General features: G+C 38.0%; 2 protein-coding genes and 2 pseudogenes across 7 annotated transcripts in view; 3 read left to right on the top strand and 1 right to left on the bottom strand.

Moving 5' to 3' along the window:
- The first annotated feature begins 1,518 nt into the window (after positions 1–1,518).
- SFR1 (SWI5 dependent homologous recombination repair protein 1) lies at positions 1,519–19,451 on the top strand. 2 transcript variants are annotated; one of them, XM_074233773.1, is made up of 4 exons: positions 1,519–1,588; positions 10,641–10,757; positions 12,106–12,504; positions 16,259–19,451. In XM_074233773.1, the coding sequence occupies exons 2-4, from the start codon at positions 10,662–10,664 to the stop codon at positions 16,448–16,450; spliced, it is 687 nt and encodes a 228-aa protein (XP_074089874.1). In that variant the 5' UTR covers positions 1,519–1,588; positions 10,641–10,661; the 3' UTR covers positions 16,451–19,451. The 2 variants fall into 2 exon arrangements, with proteins under 2 accessions (XP_074089874.1, XP_074089873.1); XM_074233772.1 differs by lacking the exon at positions 1,519–1,588 and adding an exon at positions 10,363–10,461.
- LOC141521318 (glutathione S-transferase omega-1-like) lies at positions 1,555–7,300 on the top strand (annotated as a pseudogene).
- On the top strand, positions 17,732–23,594 carry LOC141522708 (E3 SUMO-protein ligase NSE2 pseudogene; annotated as a pseudogene).
- A 2,036-nt stretch (positions 23,595–25,630) lies between these two features.
- LOC141521312 (cilia- and flagella-associated protein 43-like) overlaps positions 25,631–27,664 on the bottom strand; it is a 234,056-nt gene continuing 232,022 nt past the window's right edge. For all 5 annotated transcript variants that reach the window (XM_074233758.1, XM_074233761.1, XM_074233760.1 and 2 more), the window contains 2 exons: positions 26,187–26,340; positions 25,631–25,968 (listed from right to left, as the gene is read on the bottom strand). In XM_074233758.1, coding sequence (XP_074089859.1) covers positions 25,802–25,968; positions 26,187–26,340 — 321 coding nt within the window. In that variant the 3' untranslated portion in view covers positions 25,631–25,801. The remainder of the gene's footprint in view (positions 25,969–26,186; positions 26,341–27,664) is intronic.

The raw sequence follows: 27,664 nt of genomic DNA, 5'->3' as shown, positions 1-27,664 counted from the left end.
GACCCAGATGACTCTGGAGAAGAAAGTGAGGTTGGTGACTAAGTACAGCACCGCCCCCCCCCCCCCCCACACTCAAATCCAATTCATATGCTCCTCATGGCATCACCTCTCTGATGTGGTGGTTTTTGAAAATGAAGGACAGCATTACTCCTGGAAGGGGAGTCAAAGGGTTCTTTTTTTCCCCCTTTTGTGTTCTGAACCTTTTTGGTCATAGTCTGACAAAATTTGGAGACTATTTCTCAGAACTATATATTAAAGTAATTGAATTAAAGTAATATAGCAAATGTTAAATTTCAATTGGAGCTTAGTGAAAATACAGTTGTAATTTCCCATCCAAATTCACAGACTCCCAGAAATCTATCCATGGATCTGTGAAGGGTGGTGTTAGGGGTCTGTGGACTTCAAGTTAAGCACTCCTAGTCTAGTTCAGCCCTTTCATTTTATATTTGAAGAAATTGAGAAACACTAAAGTTAAGTGCTCACCAGGCAAAAAGTAGGAGAACCAGAATTGTAGCCAGAACCCTAGACTCCAGATTCAGCCATTGTTTTTCACAAATTACTTTCCTACTTTTCACTGTTGTGAAGAAGCCTTTTACGAGTTTAAAATGAGATAAACATTTCATAGACCATCCTATTTTGTTTGATTATACTTGTAATAATATCTGGTGGTGGGGTTGGAACTGGATGTGGTTAGTAGGTGAGTAATGATAGTTGACACAAAAAAAGAGAGAAAAAAGAGAAAGGAAGGAGAGAAAAAAAGAAAAAAGAAAGGAGGAAGAGGGAGGAACAGAGAGGGGGGAGGGAAGGAAGGAAGGAAGAGAAAGAAAAGAAGAAAGGAAGAAAGAAGAGCATCATCAAAACATTTAAAATTCAGAAAAGAGATGTGAAGGGAGTTTAGATGGAGACTCAGACAGGCAGGGAAGTTTTGTTACTATTATATCCAATTTAATATTCCTTACATTAAGCTTACATTAAACAAGGGGGAAAATGAAGAGAAAGCACTTTGTAAACTATAAGGCTTCACATAACTCTACATATTACAATTTGTAGATGACAAGATTAGGAAAGCCTTGTCTCTGATACCCAGTACTTGTGTGAGCCTGGGCAAGTCATATAATCATATAATAAGTCTAAACTTCAAAGAAGTGCCTGATTGCAGTATTAGAGAGTATCTTCATTTGGAAATTTCCTATATTCATGAAATCACAGATGGCAAGTTCTTAGGAAACATAGTCAGCTCTTAATGTTTTCTCACCCTCCTTCTCTCCTTGTCCTTGTTCTTTTCTTTGTCTCCATCTCTCTGCTTCTCTGTTTCTCTGTCCCGTTCTTTCTCTCCCCCATTTCCTTCCCCTTTGCTCTCATTTTTCTTCCCAGGTCTGTAGCTTGGGACTTCTGGGTTCCTCTTCCCCCCACCCCCACCCCAAGCTGAAGCCCAGCCCATCCACTGACTTTGGGGGATGGTGGAGGAACAGCTAGCCAACAGTTTCTTCCTGCATAAGCTTCAGAGCCAGGGACCTTCAGGGGAGAAGTTCTGTTCAGACAGAGGGAAGAATAATGTCCCAAAACTCAAGTAGGAGCCTGGGGAAAGGTGAGTCCTCAGCCTTGAGTATGGCGTTTAGGAGCCACTAGAAAGAGCCTTTGTCTGATTACTTTCCCATGAGGGGAGGGGCAGAGCACATGTGTTTCTAGATCTGACAGACAAGAGCAGAGATGAGGGCTCACCACCCAGCCCCCTGCTTCAGGCCAACTCAGAGCTCTAGAGTCGAAGGAAACTTAGAGTCCATCTAGTCTAACCCTCATGCTTGACAGAAGGGTTTGAAAGCTGAGGCATAGTGAAGCTTGGTGATTTGCCCAAGGCCCAAGGATCAGAGGTGGGATTCAAACTCAGGTCCCTGACTTCAAATACTGCATTCTTCAACTGAATCATATTGTCTCTCAAACTCCTTCCTACTTTAGTCTCTGAAGGAATAAAGAAAGTGGGATTTTTGCTTTGCTTAGTAGTCAGGCAATACACATTTAGTTTACTACACGTGTGAGGGACTATTCTAAGCCTTGGGTGCACCATGGAGTAAACATTCTAAGAAGGGAGACAACATGCAACAGAACTCTATACAATAGAATTTATAAACTGGGCAAATCTTTGAGGGAAGGCAATGGGGATAAGGGTGGGGGAGGGAGAGCTGGTACTGTGAAAGGACTTTTGTATAGGAAATCATCTGGCCTGAATAGGAAGGAGACAGGCACCGAAAATGGAAGGAGTAGGGAGAAGGAGCCTGAAGATGGAAAGTCCTGTTTAAGGAATTAGAAGATTAGTGTCACTAAGACATACTTAATGTATGACTATAATATTAGAGAGGAAGGGACTCCATTGTGAGAGGTTTTAAGAGCCAGACTTTATGTTTGATTCTGGAGGTAAGGCAACCACTGGAGTTTATAGAATAGGGAGGTGACATGGTCAGACTTGTGCTTTTGAAGATCTCTTGGGCTTTTGAGTGAATGGATTGAAGTGGGGAAAGACTTGAGGCAAGCATACTAAAAAGCAGGCTCTTTGAGGTAATGAAAGTCTGCATCACAGTTGGCAATAGTGTGAATGGAGAGAAGGGGATGTGTGTGTGAGAAATACTGCAAAAATAAAAATGACAAGACTTAGCAAAGAAAAAATTTGTTTTGGGGTTCCCCTCTCCAAAGGAGAGATATAAAGTATGAGTGATTGATAACAGCTCTTTCCAGCATAATAATTGGCCTATCAAACAATCTTGCAGAAAGCTCTCCTCCGGGTTCTGTACCAGATGGAATCATCCTTGTCTACAGCATGAGGTTCTGTCCCTTTGCCCAGAGAACTCTGCTGTCCTGAAGGCCAAAGGAATAAAGTGAGAACAAAATTTTAGAGCAATAGTTGTATCAAGCAAAAATGACCTAAGGACTCTAAGTACTCTTTATTAATTAAAAAATTCAATTAGAACCCTTGGGGTAGCTGGGAATGTTCTGGCATGAATTGCATTTGCAGAACACATTGCAGTCTTTAATAACTCACTTGGGTTTCACAGCAACCCTGAGAGTAGGTATCATTCATTATTTTTCTCTTACAGTTGTGTAAACAGAGTATCCTGAGGTAAAATAAATCATCCACACATAAGAAAATGCTTTCCAAAGTAAACTTGAAGTTCAGGTCTCCTTGATTCTAGGCCATTATTCCCTCCACTCTGTTACCCTACAAAATGGCAGACAGATAACAGGTCTTTGGAGTCATTTAGTCTAAACCCTCTTATTTTTAGAGATTTATTGCTGATTTTGTTGTTTTTTTTAATGTTAATCACTTACTAGTAACTATTCCCAATACTATCCCTTACAAGAAGAAATAGTTAAGCAAACCAATCAAAGGCAGTGACCTTCTGACAGCTTGTGCAACACTCTATATCCTTAGTCCAACACTTCTTTTCTAGGGGCAAGAAATCTGGTTCTTCCTTGGTCCTTTAAACCAAGCTTGGTCTCACATTTAAATCTAGATCCTGGTGCCTTTTAGTCTTATTTTCATTAACATTATCATAGTTTTACACACACACACATACATATGTATACATATATATATATATATATATATATATATATATATATTATTTTCCTGCTTTTCCTTTCTTGTTCTCCATTAGTTCATGCTTCCCTTTTTTCTCTGAATTCCTTATAGTTGTCATTTCTTAAATTGCAAAGATTTTCTGTTACAATCATGTACCACCACTAGTTCAGTCATTTCAAAGTCAGAGAGCCCCCATTTTGTTCCCTGCTTTTTGCTATTACAAAAAAGTACAACTATGAATACTTTCTTATATAAAGAGTCTCTCCTTGTCATTTCCCACCATGAGATATATAGTTCTTGTTAAGTATGATTGCTGGGTCAAAGGGTATGAATAGCTCAGTAATTTTTCTCACATAATTCCAGCTTATTTTCCAGAACAGTTAAACAAACACAAACAATGAATTAGTAGGCTCGTCATCCCATGGTCATTGACTTTTTCCTATCTTTTATAACTTAAATCATGTGGAAGGGTATCAAGCAAAATCTCAATTGTCTTAAGTCACATTCTTTTATTATAGTAATTGAATATTTTTAATCGTTATTGATAGTTCATATTTAAACATTTTGTTTGCATTGTTTTCCTTTTTAATCTTTAATATCAGAATATCAATATTCCACTTGATAGTTCTTATTCTAACTTCATTTTTGCTTTTTATATAAAAGCTTTTAAATTTTGTGTGTTTAGTTTTGTATATAATCATCTTTTCCATTCCTTGTTGGACTTATTTCTCCCCAACCATTTTTATCATTTTCCTTCTCTCTTTCTTTATCAACATCAACCTGAAAAACAAACCTGAGTGGTTCTTTAAGAAGAATCCCTTTGGCTTAGTACCAGTTCTGGAGACCAGTTGGGATCAATTAATCTATGAATCTGTTATCACTTGTGAATATCTAGATGATGTCTATCGAGGGAAGTTGTTTCCAGAGGATCCCTATGAGAAAGCTTTTCAAAAGATGATTTTGGAGTTTTTCTCTAAGGTACAGTATAAAAAAGAAATCCCTACTTTTTTTTTCTTTTAGCAAACCAGGTCAATAGTTATGTTAATTGTCCAGTTATTTGGAACCTAGGTTAGGGCTATAAACATATATATGCTCATAATTTTGTTAAAGTGTGTTCAAAATAGCATCATTGTGATTTAGATGTATCTAAACAATATATGGCAGGCAAGTATATGCTTTATACATTGATTCTAGTGGTTTTGGGCTACATTTCAAAAATATTACATCATAACTTGGTTGTTTATATGCAGTAAATATTACAATTAGGTATTTCATATCTTGAGAAAGGAATGTTTTATACCAATAATACATTAATTTAACAATATTGTGCAAGATATTATATGATGTGAAATAAAACTGGAAGATAAAAATTTTAAAGGGAATATTTTTGTGATCAGATGGATTTAGGAACTACATTAAGAAAGGAAGACCATGGAATTAGAGGAAACTTAGGCTGCCTAAGCAAAATGAGGATGATATGATAATAGAAACTGACATTTTAGAAAGGAATGAAAGAGGACAAGTGGGGAATTAAAAGTAGCAAGGTAGAAAACTACTGATCATTGTGGCAAAAAAAATTAAGTGAAGTTAAAAACTAAAGTTCCATTGAACAGGGACCTTGTGATAACATAAATTTGCTTATAGAAAAAGTTGTGTTCATTTCTTCTCAGGAATATATATTTAAAATATCAATATATAAACATATGTATATATACACATATGTAATATATACATTAATTTTGTTCTCAGAAATTCAAGGTTTAAAGCAGGGATCTCTATTGTACAATGAGTGCATAATTACCTTAAATCCATTACCAAAGGTCATCTGCCTTTACATATATTCCTCTTTGAACATTATTTGCAAAACTTGCTTCTCTCTTTAGGTACCTACTTTGTCTAAGAATTCTTTGATAGCAGTAAGGAATGGAGAAGATTGCTCTTCTCAGAAAGCTGAACTCTGTACTGTGTTCATCAGCCTAGAGGAGGTAAAGAAGGAGGTTGTCTCTTGTATCAAACAAAAATGAGTAAAAGATAGACAGGAGCCACCTCATTATTTCCATTTTCTTCTTCTTGCCAAGACTTATGTTTCTTTCAGTCTTTCTTTTTTTCTTTGTCAACATTTCTTTCTTCCCTTTCCTTCAGTGTACTTTCAGAGCACTGATTTCAGTCACTGAGAATTTTTTTCTGTTAAACCTTAAAGTGAGTGCCTTTTTTTAGTAAAGAAACAATTAAATCTCTTCTAATTGTCTTTTATTCAACCAGGGAGATTTTTTAAAAATTAATTTATTTATTTTGAATTTTACAATTTTTCCCCTAATCTTGATTCCCTCCCCCCACTCCCCACAGAAGGCAGTCTCTTAGTCTTTACATTGTTTCCATGGTATACATTGATCTAAGTTGAATGTGATGAGAGAGAAATCATATCCTTAAGGAAAAAAATATGAGATAGCAAAATTACATAATAAAAAACAGGTTGTTGTTTTTTTTTAAAATTAAAGGTAATAGTCTTTGGTCTTTGTTCAAACTCTGCAATTCTTTCTCTGGATGCAGATCATATTCTCCTTTGCAGATAGCCCAAAATTGTCCCTGGTTGTTACACTGATGGAATGAGCAAGTCCATCAAGGTCAATCATCACCCCCATGTTGCTATTAGGGTGTACAATGTTCTTCTGGTTCTGCTTATCTCACTCAGCATCAGTTCATGCAAATCCTTCCAGGCTTCCCTGAATTCCCATCCCTCCTGGTTTCTAACAGAACAATAATGTTCCATCACATACATATACCATAGTTTATTAAGCCACTCCCCAATTGAAGGACATTCACTCAATTTCCAGTTGTTTGCTACCACAAACAGGGCTGCTATGAATATTTTTGTACAAGTGATATTTTTACCCTTTTTCATAATCTCTTCAGGGTATAGACCTAGTAGTAGTATTACTTGATCAAAGGGTATGCACATTTTCGTTGCCTTTTGGGCGTAATTCCAAATTGCTCCCCAGAAAGGTCAGCCAGGGAAATTTTTTTTTAGGTTTTAACAAGGTAAATGGGGTTAAGTGGCTTGCCCAAGGCCACACAGCTAGATAATTATTAAGTGTCTGAGACCGGATTTGAACCCAGGTACTCCTGACTCCAGGGCCAGTGCTTTAACCACTACACCACCTAGTCGCCCCCAAGGAAATTTTTAAGAGTTGTATTGTGTAAAAATGAGATTAGGGCTTGTTTTGCAAAATGAAAGGCATTTTATAAGCATATACTATTTTTACAAAATCAATTATAATTAGTAACAGGTAATTTTTTTTTAAACAAAATTCTAATGACCTTAAAGAATCAATGCTAAATTGGGGCTGCTAGGTGGTGTAGTAGATAAAGCACTGGCCCTGGAGTCAGGAGTACCTGGGTTCAAATCCGGTCTCAGACACTTAATAATTATCTAGCTGTGTGGCCTTGGGCAAGCCACTTAACCCCATTTACCTTGCAAAGACCTAAAAAAAAAAAGAATCAATGCTGAAGTCCCTTCCTCATCTCTGAGATGCCTTCCTATTTTGTAATACTTTTTTTAAAATCTATTCTCTCAGCTGTGTGGCCCACACTTCGAAAATTAAACTCTGGATAATGTCCATGAAGGATCCTATAGTAAAAACCCTCCTTACACAAGAAAAAACTCTTCAAAATTTCATGCATCTGTATCTTCAGAATAGTCCTGAGGCCTGTGATTATGGTTTGTGAGGGAGTATGATTAGTGAAAAAGGTTCTATGCCTTGCTTTCTGGGAATTTTCCTTCACACTTTATAAAAATTATATCCTATTTGTAATGTTAGTTTTTTTAAACAGATTGTTTGCATACCCATTGTTGCCTTTACATTTATTGTTTCCTTTGCTTGATGCTTCTTCTTTGTATGTCTTTTAGCCATTTTTTCTGGATTGCTTTATTCCTAGCATGAGTTTACACTATCAGGTCTATACAGATTTTGATGACTCTCAAATCATATTTTCTACATTTTGGTCCTTTATCTTTAAATACCTGAAGAACATGTTTACTTCAATGTGTTGCTATGAAGTCAAACTCATAACTGTAACTGAATTTATCTTTCCAATGAAACACCATTCTAATTTCTTAAAAATTGAAGTGGATAGGTGAATAGTAAATTATAATTTATTGCAGTAATAGTAATTTGTAATCAGAGGAATTGGGTCTAGATTTTGGCTGTACTGTTTATTTCCTGTGTGAATATGGTCAAATTACATCATATCTCAGGATCTCAGCTTTCTCACCCGTTAAAATGATTTTTCTCAGAGAAGCCTCAGTATCTTCTACCTCAGCCTCACCCCCACCCTTCTCTCTGGCAGCCTGGGAACCTGCAAATCCTAGGGCATGGCTGGTTACTTCTTTCCTAAGGATTCAAGGGTTGAAACTGAGTGACTGCTGATATCTTTCTATTGCTATTTGCTAAAGAAACCCCGTACTTGTGTTCTGCCTCACTGATTATCAACTGCTGTCAACCAGTCAGACTTAAACTTTAGAAACGAGTATTTATTAAGGTAGTATGCTAAGAACAGTAAAAAACAACTTCCCCTTCTATCCCACAATTGGGAGTATTGGGGTGCACCCTCTTTCACAAGTCCAGAAAAAGTACAGGGAAAAGTGAGCTCAGTTTAGAGATCACATGTGACAAAGGGTTATAACTGCCAGGATCTGGTTTCTGTAAATCCTTTTCTCCACTCTGAAGGGGTCTCATGAAGTTCCCTTTTTAAACTGAGGCAGATAATCTCTGAGAAATTTATCTCTCCCCCGAATCGGGGTTAGATAAACAGAGAACACAAAGCTAGTTAATGACATTCAAACCCCCACCCTTTTTTAAAGGAAAGAAAACAAGAGGAAGACAATGCCTGAGAAATTGTTTGTCCTTTATTTTACAAGAAGACCATGACATCAGGGAAGTGGTGCCATGACAAGCATGTTAACTGGATTTGAGGGGGTGGGGGGCTGTCCTAAGTCACCAACCCCCCTTTCTCCTCCAGAGTCATCTGGGTCCAGTGGCCACATATGAATCAGGATTACTGGAGATGGCCCTAGGTGCAAGGTAGTCAGGGCTAAGTGACTTGTCCAAGGTTGCACAGCTTGTAAGTGGCAAGTATCTCAGGCTGGATTTGAACTCCCATTCTCCTGAATCCAAGGCCAGTGCACCACCTAGCTGCCCTCTGTGAAATTAAAGATTTATTAAGCAGGAAATTAAGACTCGGTGCATGGGGGCAGGTAGCCTGAGGTTGAATAGCTCTACCAAGTAATGGGTGCGAATGGTACAAATACACTTCAAAGGAAGGAAGGGGATTGAGGGAAAAGGTAGAAATCAGGCTGATGTCAGGGGGGAATGCGGTAAAGATCCCATTTCCTAGGGAAGGGAAGATCCAGAAAGGGGAGGCTGGGGTGAGGACTGTGGCCTTTTGATCCAGAAATTTGGGGCATCTTGGTGCTAAGCAACCCTGAGATCTCAAGGTTTGAACATAAACAACAAGAGAGATGAGTCCTAGCATCCCACGAACACCAATTAGGGGAGTCTCTGAAGATAAGAGTGTAGCTTCAAGGTCCATAAACCATGAAAAGGAGTTGATTTGGCTTCAGATTGGTAATTTTCTGCCCAGGCAGCAGGGTTTAGGCCGGGTCACTGCAAAGGGCTGTGGTCGCGCCACTGTGCATCTTAGCCCTCCTGCAGCTTTTCTTGGGGAGTCGGGGGCTCCGCTGGCCAGTGTTCACGGCCAGCTTCACCTGCACTCTCGGGCTCCAGCGCAGGCCCGACGCAGTGCCGGCAGGCTGGGCCGCGGGGCGCTGCGGGTGCCGGGGATGCGGGGGATGCGGGGGATGCTGGAGGATGCGGGGGATGCTGGAGGATGCGGAACGCTGCGAGTGCCGAGGATGCGGGGCGCTGCGGGTGCCGAGGATGCGGGAGGATGCTGGAGGATGCGGGGGATGCTGGAGGATGCGGTGCGCTGCGAGTGCCGAGGATGCGGGGCGCTGCGGGTGCCGAGGATGCGGGGGGATGCTGGAGGATGCGGGGCGCTGCGAGTGCCGAGGATGCGGGGCGCTGCGGGTGCCGAGGATGCGGGGGATGCTGGAGGATGCGGTGCGCTGCGAGTGCCGAGGATGCGGGGCGCTGCGGGTGCCGAGGATGCGGGAGGATGCTGGAGGATGCGGGGGATGCTGGAGGATGCGGTGCGCTGCGAGTGCCGAGGATGCGGGGCGCTGCGGGTGCCGAGGATGCGGGGGGATGCTGGAGGATGCGGGGCGCTGCGAGTGCCGAGGATGCGGGGCGCTGAGGGTGCCGAGGATGCGGGGGATGCTGGAGGATGCGGTGCGCTGCGAGTGCCGAGGATGCGGGGCGCTGCGGGTGCCGAGGATGCGGGAGGATGCTGGAGGATGCGGGGGGATGCTAGAGGATGCGGAGCAGAAACCCACGTGGCTTGGACCTGTCCAGGGCGGTGACGTCATTCTGGGCCCCTCCTCCCTATTTGTGGCTTCTCGGCCAAGCTAGCGGGCGGGTTCTCCAGGTCCTTCTCCAGCTCCTTCTACAAGGTCACCGAGGCCACTGCGGGGCTCTGCCCTCGGCGCGCCCCCGCCCCTCACTTCCGGGGGCGTTGCTCCCGCTCCCTAGGGGGCGGCTTTTTGGATCGCTAGGAAACCAGGAAGCAAACAAAAGCCACGCGCCAACCACGCCCTGCTTCAGCCCTCCTCTTCCGGCCAGGGAACCAATGGCGTCTCGTTCCGAGTTTGCGCGGGGTTCCCGCCGCGCGCATGCGTGTCACGAGCGCGCCTCCCGGGTCTCGGGCCGCGGGCGGAGCGGGGCCGGCGCCGGGCTCCCCGGGTGCCGCTCCTCTGCCGGACGTCGCCTCAGGTGAGGCGCGCAGCCCCGGCCTAGAAGCAGAACCCAGCCCGGTCCTGGAGCGTGGCCCGCCGCCGGGCGTTCCTCAGTGCTCGCGGGGGAGGGGCCTTGGGGGCAGGGTCTGTAGTTTTGATCTTTTTTTTTCTGTTTTCACCTTCATCGTGCTTTCCCGCGCTTCTGCCCTCTTCCAGAGCCCACACCCCACTTTGAAGATGGAGAGTCCGTCAGCTACAAGTCCGGCCTCACCTGCGCCTCCCAAGGCCTGTGCGACCCTGGCGCTTCCCCACAATAACAGTTCAGGGAAACAGGTAGGAAAGCCGACCCAGGACTGAGGCCGCAGCCCTGTGGTGAGGCCGGCTGCCAAGGTTCTGGCAGTGCGGGCAGGTGCCTGCCAGCTCCAGTGCCCGGCCCTGGCCTTGGGGGCGCCCCCGGGAGAAGGAAAAAGGAGCAAAGTGCACCCGAGGTTCAGTGACAGCCCGGTGGTGAGCACGGGTGCCCTTCTGCCCCTCACGGCATCAAACACATTGAGAAATTTTGTTGTTGAAGACCTTCCATGAACCTCTTGAGGGCTCATTACCACTCTTTTTTTTTGTTGTTTTTTTAGTTTTTTTCAAGGCAATGGGGTTATTAATAAGTGACTTGCCCAAGGCCACACAGCCAGGTAGTTATTAAGTGTCTGAGACCGGATTTGAACTCGGTGCTTTATCCGCTGCACCACCTAGTCACCCCCCATAACCACTCTTAAAGCATTTATCATGGACCACTCCTTTGCACCTTTACAGTTTCTTGTCTTATTTATAATAATCTCACCCTCCCCTCACCTTCTTTAGATTATCAGCTCTTTAGAGATATGAGGCAGCTAGATGGTCCCATGGATGGAGCGGTTGACCCAGAATCAGGAAGACCCAAATTTGTGATTCTGTGCAAGTCCCCTAATCCCTATTTGACTCAATTTCTGCAATTGTAAATGAAATAATAGGCACAAATACTTTCCAGGATTGTTGATTGTAGGATTTAAAGATAGAAGAGATTTTAGAAATCATTTGGTCCAGCTATTATTTTACCAAAGGAGAAATTTCAGCTTGGAGAAGTTAAAGGATTTTCCTAGGTGCAGTATTGCCCAAGGCATTAAACATGATTCAAACCTAATGCTTCTCTTTTCATAACATGATAACTTTTCTTAAACATGGTACTTTCAACATTTAACAAAAAACAATCAACTGTTATTTTTTGGAAAATAGATAACTACTTTTGGTGGTAGCATAGAGGCACTTCTCTGTCATATGTTAAGCTACTAGGATTGAATTACTAGGGTCTCTATCAATTCAGATTTTGGGTAATGAGAGAATCTAACCTTTTTTAAAAATACTTTCTTGAATTATTTTTTTAAGTCACCAAAAAAGGGCATTATAATTTCACCTTTACATCTTACTATGTAACCCTTGAATGGGAGACAATTTGCCCTCCCAGTAGGTATATGTTAAGATTTCCTTCCCTGGGTTAATGGGGATACCTGCAATATTGGTTGCAAATAAAGATTGTAGAGTAAACAGAATGCATCTGGCATCTAGTGATGTTTGCCACATAAGTGGGATATCATTTGGTCACTTTATTTACATTTTAAAAAGTTAATATTAGTTTTGGTTCTTTCTTTAGTTGATGAGTGCAACACTTAGAGAACGCTTAAAGAAAACAAGAAACTCATTTAATTCCTCTTATACTGTGGCAAAATGTCCTAAAATAGATACTGAAAATAACTCCACTACTTCAAAGGAAGCAACTTCTTCCACTGGGTCTCCAGAAAATTGTAAAAATATAGAAAAAGCATCTGAAGAAAATCTGTCTTTGAAAGACTGCTTAAAGGATGTTGGTGTTTATAGAAGCAAGCCCCGTGTCATAAGGACTCTGCAAGATAATCTTCCCCAGATGGTTTCAGAAGGATATAATGTTGGCAAGCAAGAATTGCTTGCAGAAAAGATGAAATTGTTGAAGCAAGTTCAAGAGAAGGAAGAAATTCTTCGAAGACTAAAATTGACCAAAATGTATAGGTCAAAGGTAAGAATTATGAAGTTGGTTGCACAGTTTGTTGCAAGATAAATTATAGCAAAGTGACAAAATCATATTTATTCATGTAACATACCTAATTCCTCATTATTAGGAATAATTTTTTTTGACAGCTTTATTTAGAGGAGGTAATTCCTAGAAAGCCAAAAGTGTTGAACAGCACTGGGTCAAGACCACATTCCTGGAATGCTCTTGTAGAAATCTTCATCTAACTTAACATCAAACCAAATTTATTATAGCTATGTATTTGGGCAGGCCTGATGCTAGGACTTTCTTAGTTCAAGTTCAATTTGAGGATGAAATGAGGCACTCATAAGTCATTGTACAGTTTACAAAAGGAGGATAACTTAACCCAAGCATAGCAAGATAAAGCAACAGGGAGACAGTGTCACTTAGTTTCTAAAGACATCATCCCTTCTCTCAAACCCATCTCATCCTCTAGTGGAAATGTGTTGGTTAGCCTGGCAGGATGTGGTGACATCCTCAACCTTTTGATGTCCATCAAGTCTGAAGGACCCCAACTTCATTCTGGGTAGGACTTTTTATGCTCTTAGTCATGACTAGGAAGCGGTATCAAGGGAGACAGGTGTCAATCAGGTCTTGGGGACAACTTTATTAACTGATTACCTTTTAGAAAACTAGGGAACCCTGGCCTTATCACATCATGAAATAATTAACCTATGTTGAGTCCATCTATTTAAGCCAAATTTCTCAATTTTTTTAGTATCCTCGGTTTGAGTCCCTCTGCCTGGGTACTTAAATTTATCAAGTGTAGCTAGGAGCTCTCATATTATGTTACTCATCTTAGGTTCAACTCTATGCCTTACTTTCCCCCTCACCACCCCTTTTCTAGTTCAGTATATATTCTTGGCAAAGGAAAAAAAAAACTCTAAAAGAGTTAGGTTTTTCCTTGTTATCCTTATACTTTACTATCATATCCTTTCCCTTATGTTCAATTCCTTTCTTCCCTTTACCCATTTATTTTCCTATTGTTATCCTTAGCTTTCCTCACTAGCTTTAGCTCATTTCAAACTTTAGTGTCCCAGATATTAATCTTACCAGTTTGATCCCTCTTGTGTACGCATTCTTTGTTAGACATCTGTGCTTTGCTACCTATATGTATGTATGTATGTAGCTTTTAAATATTTAAGCAGCTCCAATTAAGTCTCTTTAGACAGTTCTCTTTTTCCTTTCCTAGTTAGGTTTTGCTTTCAGTATTTTCATTCTTGAGAGCTTTTCATCCCACTTTTAATTTTCCCTATAGAACTTTAATTCATGGTCTTGATCTACCCATTTTGTTCACTGTTGAAATGGCTAAAAGCTATTCTTAATTGATCACTATAAAAATTCTGTGCTTTCTGAACTATGGACTATGGTTCTGCCTGGCTCTCTTTGAGAACAAATTCTAAGATTGAGTGATGACTTTATTCCAAAATTCCCATAATATCACTCTCTTCCTTGATCTGAATCCCTTGAATTTTTTTCTACTTTTTGTAAGTTAAAATTAAGCCAAGAATGAAGCTGCTCAACTTCCAGAAGAGAGAAAGAATTTCAGCAGATAGGTATATCCCATCCAGCTATCCACCAGAGTCAGCACTTCACTTCAGTGGCCTACCTCTCTGTTTGGAGCAGCACTTTTTCCATGGCTTCTGGTTGGGCCATGATTCATATGACATCCAGCTCTTCACCTGCTTTTGCATCTGTCCTGCTGTGCTGAGCCCCACCCCATACTTGTCCCTCCTGATTTGCATATTGTCAGAGTTTAACAAAATAATATATGGCACCTTAAATGCTTTTTTTAAAAATTTATTAAGCTGTTAAACACTTTCCTTAGGACTAGGAATACAAAGAAAAGGCAAGGATTTTGCATTCTAATAGGGAAGATGGTAAAGGACCAAGGACACTAACAGCTGTGGCTATTAGAACTAAGATTTGAATTTAGTCTTGAAGCCAGGGATTCCAAGAGGCCAAATTGAGGCAAAACATCTTAATTCAAGCACAACAAAAACATGGAAACAGGAGAGGAGTGAGGAAAACTATTTAGACCAGTGTGAGAAGATCTTAGATTGTGCCAAGATGATTGCAGAAGTAGGAAGGAATCAGATTGTCAAATGTACAGACTTCTGCTCTAGGAAAATCCTTTCGGTAGCTATGTAGAGGACAGATTTGAATGAGGAGAGCAATTAGAACACTAATGGAGTAGCCCAGGTGAGAAGTGATGTGAGCTTGAACGAGGGTGCTGGCTGTGTGATTGGAAAGAAGGGGTTTTACAAAAGATGTTGCATAGGTAGAAATGACAGGTTTTGGCAACTATTTATCTTATATGGGAAAATTAAGGATGAATACCAACCTGAATAACTGAGTAATTTTAGTACCTCAGAAGAATTAGTAAAGATTAGAAGAAGAAAGGGGATAGAAAGATAATGAGTGGTGGGCATATGTCTTTGGGTTGTTGTATAGTTTGAAATGGCCACCAGGTAATGATGACAGGAATAGAGCCCAGAGAGACTAAAAACCTGTTACAAACATTTAAGTCAAGATAACAGATTCCTCCTTTGACCATGTCCAAATATATATAGGTGTACATGCATGTTATATGTGTATATCTTAATCTTCACTCTTGAGTCCATTGTCTCTTGACTTGGCAGTATGATAACATGTCATTAGAAGTCTCTGAATTGTGGTTGGTCATTATGTTGATTAGTTTTTAAGTCTTTCAGACTTGATTCTCAAATCATACAATAACAGTATTTGAAGACTAGAGTGCATGTGTGCTTGTACATGCATGTCTGTGTGTGTGTGTGAGAGAGATTTTTTTACCCACATGATCCTCCACAGAAAAATGCTTTTTGTTTGTGGGGGGGGGGTTGTGTTTTGCAAGGCAATGGAGTTAAAGTGACTTGCCCAGTGTCACACAACTAAGTATTAAGTGTCTGAGACTGGATTTGAACTCGGGTCCCCTTCAAGACTGGTGCTATTACTATGCCACCCAGCTGCCTCTAAGAAAAATGCTTTAAGTCATGTTCCTTGGCTTTGTTCTTGAGGGACCATTATACCATTAGATAGGACTCAAGCTGACAGCAGAGTGAAAAGTTGTGGCTGTACAATTCTCACTCAGCCAGGAGCCAAAGGTGTAGGTTAGAAGTGTTTTCTCATTTCTTCATTCCAGTTTTTTCACACTTTCTCCTGTTTATTTTTTATCTTTGTGAATCCCTTCCAAGGCTAAAAGGAATTTAGGAATTCACATTATTTCTCAAATTAGCATCTATTTAGAGTGTGCTAGAAGTCTGTATTGATGTGAGCAGACATGTTCCTGAGAGCAGAGATAGTTTTCATGTAATCTTTGTATGCCCAGTATTTGGTAAATAGGTTTGTTGAATTGAATGGTTTGAATTTTTCTTTGTTTTTTTTTTTAAATTTTGAAAAACAGTAGAGTAGAAAGCTGTTTCTTGAGCCTTCTCTCCTGAAACTACCTTATATTTAACCACTTTATGTTTGTACTTGTTAACTTTATATTTCTGTTGTATTTTTATATGTAGTTTTTATATCCCTCATTAAAATGGAAGCTCCTTGTAAGAAGGGACTTTTCTATAGCTTGACATATTGGAAGCCCTTCCAAAATAAGTATTTGTTGATTGAATATAATTCCTGAATTTAAAACCAGCTACCTTCATTACTTTTACATGTTGGAAAAAAATAAGTGATTAGACACAACATATACTCATACTTTTGTTTTCTACTTCAGAATGACCTTTCACATTTACAATCTTTGATAAAGAAGTGGAGAAGTAGTAGCCAACTGTTGCTTTTTGAACTGCAATCAACATTGTCTGTGGAGAACAAGCAACTAAGCCTTACTCAGTTGATAGACAACTATGGATTAGAAGACCAGTTACTCCATTACAACAGAATTGAAGAAGAATTTACAGATTTTTAATTCAGATTATTTTCAGACATCTACTTTTGAGAAGGGAGGATAGCTCAATTCAAAGATATTTCTGAATGTTAAAATTATTATGGTTTAAATTAATTGACAATGACAAAACAAAATTTTGACCATATATAGTAAATTCTAGGAAAATCTGAGTTAAAGAAAAAAATGAAATTGAAAGTATGCTGCTTTGTTTCTGTATAACAGATTGTTTTAAAAATTATTTTAATGTCAGACTTATCTCCAAATACCTCCTTTTGTTAATATTCTGTTTTATTCATTAAACACATTTGGACTTAAATTTTGAGTATTCTAATTCCCTTAGCTTCTATATCCAATCTGTCTCCAGAGTTTGTTTCTTGAAAACCACTTCCCTTTTACATGCCACTGTCACTAACTATGCTACTTTAAGCTCTCATATTTCTAACCTGGACTGTTATTGTAAGTATATATTTCTAAATTATTTCTAAAGTACAGCTGTGAATATGTCACTCTCTGATACTTCTTATCCACTGAATAAAAATCTTCAATACATTTGGAATTCTAGATTCCTGACACTTCAACTCCCTCATTCCCTTAAATGTGAATTGTATTTTGTACTGTTTTTTGTGATATTAAAATCTTACTCATTCCAATACTGTTACATTAAGACTTCCTTGAATCCATAAGTCCTCTCTTTCCCTTCTCTGAACTACTACAATTTCTCATTATATGTATGGCAAGTATAGCTTTCTTAGTACTATACTAATATGTTTTATTTTTCCCATTCTGGATTGTTAGTTCATAGTGAGAAAGGACTGTTTTTATTCATGTTTTCTCTAACATAATAGGTACTGTCTACCCAGATTACATACAGCCCAGTACAAATTCTCAACTCTTCCCCTTCTGATCCCAGTAGCAGAATTTGTAAACTAAACAGGACTGCAGTACCTTACAAGATGCTGTTAGGTATGTCCCCTACTATATAATAAGTATTTTTTAAAAGGTTTATTTTTACTAAATAGGACTGCAAAATCAAAATTTGGAGATCACTGTAGAAAACAGCAATTAAGTACATAGGTGAAGAAAGCAGAAGAGGGGAAATGGAACCTGTGATTTCATTTGTATAGGGAACTTGCTTTGTTACTTTTTCTGTAACTCATTGTCTCATCTGTTGACGACTTTATAGCCAGTATATGTTAGAAGTGGGGCTTAAAAAGGCTTCCTGGTTCCAAGACTAGCTCTGTATCCATTAAGCTATGGTTAAATGCATTTATTCCCTTTAAGACTTTGCTGTGATAACCCACTATGGCATGGAAGTGGATCTTAAGTTCTTGCAGGCCTTGTGTAGGTTCTGGCAGGTCCTACATCAAGTTGGAAATATTTTAAATTTTACCCATAAGGACCAAAGAAGCTCATTACCATCTTGACAAAAATGAGAAAATTTTTGAGACAATTATAGTGGGTCTGTATCTATCAAAGGAGTATCCACAATAACAAGAAATCAGGGATCCTTGAAATTTGGTAAAGCTTTTTATGCATTTGTTTTCATGTGTTTCCTGAGTTTCCTTCCTAAATCAGAACTATTTCATATACTGTTAGTATGATTTCAAAAGAAGAAAGCAATGGGTTATGTAACAAAAATGCATTTTATTCTAACAACCAAATTTGTGAATAGTATAAGATGTTATAATGGATCAGACTCAACTCTGTTATGGCTAAAGAAGAATTAATACCATTTAAAAAATAATCCATTTACAAGGAGGCCTAATGTGTTTAATATTTTATTTTGAAAAATTGCCTGGAAGCAGAGCCAAGATGGCAGAGTAGAGTCAGAAACTCAGACAAATTCCTGTGATATTTACCTCCAAAAAATTAATGTCTCAAATTGAATTCTGGAGCAGCAGAACCAACTTAGGTTGATGTGAGATAATTTTCCAGTCTGTGACAGCTGAGGAGGTCTGCAAGAGAGGTCAGTTACACTGGGATGGGGGTCAGAACAGGATGCATGCAGTGGTAGCACTCACTAGTGGCTGACTTTGGAGGTGGCTGTAGCAGTTCTGGAGCTCTTAGCCTAGAGACAGGAGGTCAAACAACTAGTCAGAGAGTACAGGGAAGTTTTGCTGGCTGGTCCCTGGTTGCAAGGTCTGAACCTGTTTTGACAACCCTTTTTTGTCCATAAATTATTCCGGGTTTCAGTTTCAATGTGAAGAGAATCACTTTTGTTTATCATAAGGGAGCAGGGCCCCTTGATTGCAATTCTAGGGCTAAGAGGAATATTAGTGGCTATAGGGAAGCAGGGGCCCTTCCTAGATCACCCCACCTTGAAAGCACCAAAAACTTCCAAATCCCCCAGAACAACAAGAAAAAAAACCTGAAACTTGGGACAGTGGTTCCCCACCCTGAGGAGAGCAGAGCCCGACTTTAACAAAGTTCAAAGTCAAGAAATTGACTGGAAAAAATGAAGAACAACAAAAACCTATGTCTGGGAGGGTAATACAAACCTGGAAGACAATTGAAAATAGCTGCAAACAAAGCCTCAAAAGGGGGTAGAAGTGGGAGGGGGATATACAACAAGCCTGAAGAATCCTGGAGATAAAGAGATAAAAGTAGTAGAGGGAAAATTGGGGAAAGAAATAAAAATAATGCAAAGAGAACAGTTTGATAAAAGAGGCTTAAAAAATACTGAAGAGAATAACACCTTAAAAAATAGAATTGCCCTAAAAGTAAAAGGGATATGAAAATTTACTGAAGAAAAAGATGTTAAAAAGCAGAATGGGAAGGGTGGCTAGGTGGTGCAGTGGATAGAGCACTGGCCTTGGAGTCAGGAGTACCTGAGTTCAATTCTGGCCTCAGACACTTAATAATCATTACCTAGCTGTTGTGGCCTTGGGCAAGCCACTTAACTCCGTTTGCCTTGCAAAAAAAAAAAAAAACCCTAAAAGCAAAATGGAGGGGATCTGGGAGGAAGTGTTCCCCGTGGCTTCAGATAAACACAGGTCCTCTTCTAGGCCAGGCCACCAGGTAATTTCAGTATACTAGAGAATTCAGATGATTTTCCTTGGCCTTTCATCAACAATGTGAACAATGCTCTGGGCAACCTGAAAAACTGTGAGGCTTATATTGTTGCTAGAATGCAAAGTGTCACCAACACTGCCCTGAATCTTGTGGTAACTCAGACTGATTTAGGTGATGATTATAATATGAGAAAAATTGATGTTTGAATATATTAAAATGGATTGAGATCTCAACCAGTATATAATGGCAGTTGAAGCCACCTAAGATCAGGTAAAAGATAAAGATTCCCTAAATCTAATACCAAATCTAAAAGGCTTAAAGAGAAATTAATGGTTTTGAAAAACAACAAAGAAGACTATTTGAAAAAAAGATGACAGATTTGTGCAGTTTCGCAAAGAGCTGAGACGTCAAGAAGCAATGTGGACTCCCAGTGGACTCAACTGATGATGACAGAACAAATAGATGAAGATATGATTGTGACCCAAAGTCAGACCAATTTCATTTGCCCCATTACTCAGTTGGAAATGAAGAAACCAGTGAAAATAAAGTATGTGGACACACTTATGAAGAGGAAACCATTAGAAGAATCATTGAGTTAAAACATGAAAGAAAGAAAAAGATATGCTTCCCCCAAATAGGCTGTAGTCACAGTGCATGGCCTCTTACAATAAGGAAAGTCTATCACTGTCAGCTGAGATGACTTACTTTTTATTGTAAACTGACTAGGAAAGGTCGTGTCCTCTTATTTTATCTGTAGATAAAATTAAAGATTTCAAACAACCAAAAGGATTTTTAACTATGAAGCAAATTTCAATGAAAAGTTCCTCTTTAAAACTTTGTTAAATAAAATCATCTGTAAAAAAAAAGCAGATTGGAAAATAAAAGTCCATGAGCTCACTGAAGAAAATATTGGATAAGTTGAAGCTGATTCTATGAGATAACACCAAATAATAAAACAAATTCAAAAGAATTAAAAAAAAATAGAAAATTGGGGCAGTCAGGTGGTGCAGTGAATAGAGCACCGGCCCTGGAGTCAGGAGGACCTGAGTTCAATTCCAGCCTCAGACACTTAATAATTACCTAGCTTGCCTTAGGCAAGCTACTTAACCCCATTACCTTGCAAAAATGTAAATAAAAAAGAAAATAGAAAATGTGAGCTATCAGAAATGCAACTGACATGGAAAACAAATCAAGGAAAAGATAATTTAAGAATTATTGGAATACACATGTAAAACCTTTATCAAATTGAAGAAGTAAGAGGAAGGAAAAAATTTGAAACTCAAAATTTTCTAAAAATGAATGCTTAAGGGGCAGCTTAGGTGGCAGACTGGATACAGCGTGAGTCCTGGAGTCAGGAGGACCTGAGTTCAAATGTGACCTCAGACACTTAATAATTACCTAGCTGTGTGGCCTTGGGCAAAGCACTTAACCCCATTGCCTTGCAAAAAACAAAAACAAACAAAAATGAATGCTTAAAATATTCTTTATATATAATTAGAGGAAATGGGATCAAAAATTATTGCAATACCTAAAAGCCATGATAAAAAAATAACCTGAACATTGTATTTCAAGCAATTTTAAAGGAAAACTTCCTTGATAGTCTATAACCACAGGCAAAATAGAAATTGAAAAAAAAATCTATTGATCACCTCCTGAAAGAGCTCCCAAAATGAAAACTTCCAGGAATATTATAGACAATTATAGACAATTCCGATATTCCCACTCAAGGTGAAAATCTTGCAAGCAGCCAGAAAGAAATATCCCACAAGATTTAGTGACTTTCATGTTAAACAAGAGGAGGGTTTGGAATATGGTAATCCAGAGAGAAAAAAAGTTAGAATTGCAACCAAGAATTATCTGCTCAGTAAAACAGTATAATCTTTCAGAGAAAAATATGAGTATTAAATAATGAAAAAGAAGACTTTCAAGCATTTCTGATGAAAAGAGCAGAGGCACAAAAAATGTTGAGAGTAAAAGGTACCTAAAAAAAACAAAATTAGCCAAATGGAAAAAAAAAGATCCAAAACCTCACTGAAGAAAATATTGCCTTAAAAATTAGAATCAGACAAGTGAAGGCTAATGACAGCTAAAAAGAAGCAATAAAAAAAGTCAAAAGTGAAAAAAATAGAAGAAACTGTGAAATATCTCATTGGATAAACTGACCTAGAACAAGATTTAAGAAGAGATCATTTAAGAATTATTGGACTACTAGAAAACTATGAACAAAAAACAAAAGCCTAGACATTCTTTTTAAAGAAATTACCAAAGAAAACTACCCTGATATGATGAAAATACAAAATAAGATTTTTAGAGTTGAAGTTTTTGTTTGTTTGTTTTTGGTACTCTGTTAGGAAGTAATAAGGGTAGCTGCCATTTCTATTTGGGATAGTGATTACATTGAAGCTCTGTTATCTATAATTTCTAATTAGGAACATCTTGAGTAAGCATTTTCTTATTTTCATGGAAATATTTAAGGATTTATCAGAAAATGCATGATGTACATTTTAAACAAAATATATTGCTTTATATGCCCTTTATTTTCCCAGAAATTTAAATTTACTTTATCCATATTTGAAGCCCATTCCCCATCACTATCCTGATTCCTTTTGGTATTAAGGTACTATAATTTTGGATCTAAATACAACAAAGTGTTTATTGTAAACTGACTAGGACAGGTCATGTCCTCTTATTTTATTTGTAGATAAGATTTTGAAGAAAATTATTTTTAGAAATTAAAAGATATAATGAACACTAATTTTTGGAATTACAAAGATTTTTGTATACCTTTCACTGTGCCTGTTGTTTAAATGTCTTGTTGGGAAGACAGTGTCGGCCCTATGGTCTATGTTAGGCTGTTTGTGGCATAAGGCTGGAGTACTGTCTATAAAACAGTACTATCTTAAACAAATTATGTAGTGGATAATATTTTCTAATAAATTCTTTTGACAAAAACAACAACAACAAAAAAACTTCCCTGATATCTTAGATCCAAAGGGTAAAATGGAAATGGAAAGAAAAGAGATCCCCAAATGAAAACTCCCAGCTAGAGATTTCAGGGCAGAAAGATAATACTTCAAGCACCCAGAATGAAACAATTCATATACTGTGGAGCCACAGACAGGATCATCCAAGATTTAGTGGCTTTCCATGTTGAATATACTCTAGAAGGCAAAGAAGCTAGAATTACTTACCCAGCAAAGCTAAATATATAATCCTTTGGGGGGGGGGGGGATTGGATATTGAATGAGATAGCTTTCAAGCATTCCTAATGAAAAGACAAAAGATTCGACATTCAAACACAAGACTCAGGTAGCATAAAAAGTTAAATATGAAAGACAAATCATAAGGTTCTCAAGTGAATTTTGTAACTTTTACCATTAGGGCCAATTTTGTTTTTGAAGGTATTATTTTCTTTGGTAATTTTTGTGGCTCTTTTACCAAGCTATTAATTCACTTTTCATAATATTTCTTATATCAATCATTTCTTTTCCCAACTTTTCCTCTACCACTCTTATCCAATTCTTCACAGAATTCTTTTTGAACTTGTGTCCAATTAGCTGTTTTCATCTTTTCTTCTGAGTTTGTCTTGGTCTTGTCACTTTAGTAGCTTTTTTTTTTGCAATCAATTTCATTTTGTTTATTTTTCCAACTATTTTTGAGGAGATAGGTACCCTAATGAACTTTTGGTAGGATTGTGAATTGATCCAACCATTCTGGAAGAATTGGAAGTATGCCAAGCTAGGCTTGTATCCCACAGATCAAAGAAAAAGGACATATAGCTACAAAAATTTTCTACCTGTTGGGGAATAGTTGAACAAGTTGCAGAATATAATTGTCAGTAACAGCAATATTGAAAGAATTTCAGCTGTGAAAGACTAAGTTATTCTGGGCTATTCTTTTTTGGGGGGGGGATTGCAAGGCAAATGGGGTTATGTGGCTTGCTCAAGGCCACACAGCTAGGTAATTATTAAGTGTCTGAGGTCAGATTTGAACCCAGGTACTCCTGACTCCAGGACCGGTGTTTTATCCACTATGCCAACTAGCCACCCCCTGGACTAAATTATTCTGATCAATATAATGATCTAAGACATTTTAAAAGGACTCATGTTGAAAATTGTTACCTACTTCCACAGAGAGATCTGATGAACTCTAAGAGCATACTGAAGTATAATTTTCTCATTTTCTTTTTCTTGCTTTGGCGGGGGGGGGGGGGAGGAATGGGGAGGGGGATAACATGACTTATCAGGAAATATGTTTTGCATGATTTTACATGTATAATGTTTATCATATTGCTTGTGGGGTAGTGGAGGGATTTGTGAGGGAATTTGAAACTCAATTAAAAAATGTTGAACATATGTTGGGAGCCAGAGTCTCTAAGCTATTTGACACAGTCAAGAAGACTCAGGGCAGTCACACTGCCTGATGGAACAACATTTCCTTCTTCAATATATATAGGGATTCCATGTATACCCATATTTATAGGTCTATTATTGATTGCAAAACTTACTCATCCTAATAGTGGAATCACTATAAAGGAAGGATTTCAGAGAAATTCCTTGAATAAAACAGATTGTGAACTCTGTTCAAATTTAATAGGACTGCCTCTCCCTGAGACATACAAAAGGCTTCAGCATTATGAAATCTTTGGAAGACACAGCACTGGGAGTTCCAGGGAGATGTCAGAATATATACAGGGGAAACCAGATGCAAGATGGGTCAGATAAAATTCCAGGGAAATTAACAGCTTTGCCCCCCTTATCATACACAGGAATATATGATAAAGATGGTGAGAGAATAGTTAGTATAGGTAACCAATATGTGAACTCTAACAGCCTTAGTTTATTGGGAAAGAATAAAAAGTCATAGAAACTGTAGTGTCTACCAACAAGGGCTGAAAGGAAAATTAGTTATTGAAGGAGTCAACGGACAGGTGGACAAACATAACTACTCACACTATAGGTTGTCAAGGGAGCATATCAAAAACATTACATATGCAGTACAAAAACCTAGAAGCATTCCATTAAACAAATTATATCAAAGATTATTCTAAGGGAAGTTCTGTTTAATCAATAACTTTACTATGCAGCAACAAACTAGGCAACAGGTAGGTTTGAGGTCATCACGGTCTGAGCAGGGACAAGAAAATTAACTACATGATTGATAATCACACTTGTAACCACTACATGATCAAACTTGTAACCATATGAACTATGTGATTAATGATGAAAATTGTATACTTTTGTAACCAAGGAAATGATTTTAGTTTGCTTGTTTCATATGATTTTGAGACTATAAAAATAAATCTAAGCAGATGACAGTCAACCTGCTCCTGCCTATACCCACTTGTTGACTCAACTCATTTCGCCGACTCTGTCCCTCCTGTCAAGTTCCAAGGACCCCGCGGAGGCTGGACCCCCGCAAACATAAATAATAATTTAAAAACAACAACAAAGAAACAAGCATTAGAACTTGAAATGTTTATGCTTTAGATAAGGGTGAAAAAATGCTTCTCTTGGTTATCAAATAAAGTAATACATTTGTCTGTTAAAAAAAAAAGAAAATTGCTTTAATTTCCATATCATACTTGAGAAAGTCTTCTTTGGTTAAATGAGAAAAATAGATTTTGTTCACTTTCCACAGAAATAGTGATCTTTTTAAAACATACTTTAAAAAATGTACTGTTTTATTTGATAGCTTCTGCTTTTGCATCCCCTTCATTTTCCAGTATACTTTCAACCTCCCTCAAAGAGAGGAATAAAAAAGGAAAAAAACAGTTTAGAAAACTAATCAATATAGCTGACACATTCAGTTTTCCACAATATTCATTTCACTTTATTCCTTCCTATAGCCATACAGTAGTTTTTGTGGTTCTTCTAACTTCACTTTGCATCATAAAATTAAAATTTTGACCTGCTTCTCTATTGCCTTATTTTTTATTTCTTGCAGTGAAGCAATTTTCCTCTCTCAACTGATGGCCATATACTTTTTGTCCTGTTCTTTCCAATTACAGAAAGTGATGTTAATATTTTTGGTATATATAGAAACATTTTATCACTGTCTTGATGTCTTTACTGAGATCTCTGGGCCAAAAAGAGTGGGCATTTTAATTACTTTTCTAGCATAATATCCTTGATTACTCAGAGACACACTGATAGGTTTTTTTTAAATACTTTATTCATTAAGTACAGAATTTATATTACAGTCTTTTGGGAAAGGTTAAATAATTTCAATTAAGAGTAGATTTTAAGGGGGGGAAACCCCAATATTTAGTTTTTCTTTCACTGAAGAAGTCTCAAGTGCTCTAGACTAGAGATTTCTTTATGATATCTGTTATCTTCTCCCCAAAATATTGTAGTATTTCTACATATGAATAAGTGCAGGAAATGTTTTCATTCTTAATCTTTCTACCTCAGCCTGCAAAATTGAAATTTCTTCATACTGCTGCTTTGAAATATCTATTAGCCTTTGTTGTTGTATTGCTGCCTCATAACGTTCCTTGAACATCTTTTCATAAGTCAGTTTAAACCCTGTTTCAAAAAGCAAGAAGGGTAGGATCACTGTCTAAAATATTGAAGAAATGTCATTTATCATGATGGATTTATAAAACTTTCAAATACATCAAGAACTTTGTGAACTGCTATAACAAAATGTTAAATTACTGAGCAGCTTTTAAATCTGCTACTTAACTTTTTATCTGTAGAAAGGTAATGTTATCACATCCCATGGGTAGCAAAAATTGGCTTACCAAGTGATTGACAGATGTTTTTTCTTTCAGTGTTAGCCACCAACTCTTCATATAGAAGGCAGCTGAGAGTAAAATTTGCTGAATCTTTCTGACTGTTGATTTTTCTCAGTTTTTCAAGTATCTGTTTTTTGATATCTACATTTTTCTTGTGAGCCTAGAAATTTTATTATGACACCATCACCCCCCCCAGAAAAAATATGTGAAAAAGACAAACTTATTATGAAGATTCCATTAAAAAACTTAACTATATTCTTATATATATATATGAATTGTCATTGATATATCAAAATATTCTTATATAACCTGAAAAATTGAAGCAATGAGTTAAAAAATTGAACATTATCTCAGCCCAAAATGACTGTTCTTATTATCTTAGTTTCGCCTAGCCAACAGCAATTATTGAACACTTATTTTGTGCAGGATGTGTAGAAAAGATGAAAAACATTTTTGTCAGACACCTATTTTTCAAGTACTAATGCTATCCAGCTGTCTCTGAAGATATGAATTATAGGATTGATGGATACAAGATCACTCACTGAATGGCATTTGTTTGAGACAACTATAGTAAATTACCAGGTATCCCAGACTGGAAATAGATTATGATTGCAGAACTGAAATTTTCTATTCTATAATCCTTCTCTCTGCTTAATGTGATTTCTAATCTCCATTCCCTTTCCATCTCTCATCGTTCTCCCAGGTAATTAACCTACTCTGACTTCTTTTTTTCATGTTTGGCTACAATTAAACAGTTTGGAGTTCTCTCTCCCTCAGCTCCCTTGAATTAATTTTTCATTTTATATCTGAAATGCTCACCCTCAGCTCTCCTCACAAAATTCCTCTCTTCAAACCACAATTCAAGCACCACCCTCTACATTTGAAATCTTTCTTGATCTCCCTCACTTCTAGTTCCTTGCCTCCCTAACTTTGTATTTAAATACTTTGTATTTATTTCCTCTTTATATGTATTCTGTATATACTTATATACTTACACGTCTCTCACAATGTAAGCTCCTCTAGGAATTGTTTTATTCTTTGTATTTTGCATCCCCACTGTTTATTGAATTTTTTTATTCACTCATTCTCCCCATATCGCATCTCAAAATCTCTTTATCCCATCTGTGTGTATGTATCTATGTATATATATATGTATATATATATATATATATATATATATACACACACACATATATTTGTTGTTCTTTTCCTTTGTACTACACCTCAGTGAGAACATGACAAACTCTCATTCTTAAAAAACTGTTCATATGAATCTGCCATCTATTCAAGTTATTGTTCTGTATCTCTTCCTTTTCACTGCAAAATTCCTAGAAAGTTGCCCAAATGGCTACCTATACTTGGCTTTCACTTACTTTCATTCTTGCTCTCTTCCTTCTTTTTCCACCTCTACTCAAAGGTTGCCAATAAACCTAAGGGTCTTTTCTTAGTCATTGTACTCCTTCACCCTGGTTGACTAACCTCTT

The sequence above is a fragment of the Macrotis lagotis genome, chromosome 4 (genome assembly GCF_037893015.1).
Source record: "Macrotis lagotis isolate mMagLag1 chromosome 4, bilby.v1.9.chrom.fasta, whole genome shotgun sequence".
NCBI lineage: Eukaryota > Metazoa > Chordata > Mammalia > Peramelemorphia > Peramelidae > Macrotis > Macrotis lagotis.
This window is presented reverse-complemented; position numbering and strand designations above follow the sequence as displayed.

Coding starts and splice junctions, on each gene's coding strand:
- SFR1 (XM_074233773.1), top strand. CDS start 10,662: ATGGAGAGTCCGTCAGCTACAAGTCCGGCCTCACCTGCGCCTCCCAAG. Junction 10,758..12,105: donor ATAACAGTTCAGGGAAACAG/GTAGGAAAGCCG, acceptor TTCTTTCTTTAG/TTGATGAGTGCAACACTTAG. Junction 12,505..16,258: donor CCAAAATGTATAGGTCAAAG/GTAAGAATTATG, acceptor TTTCTACTTCAG/AATGACCTTTCACATTTACA.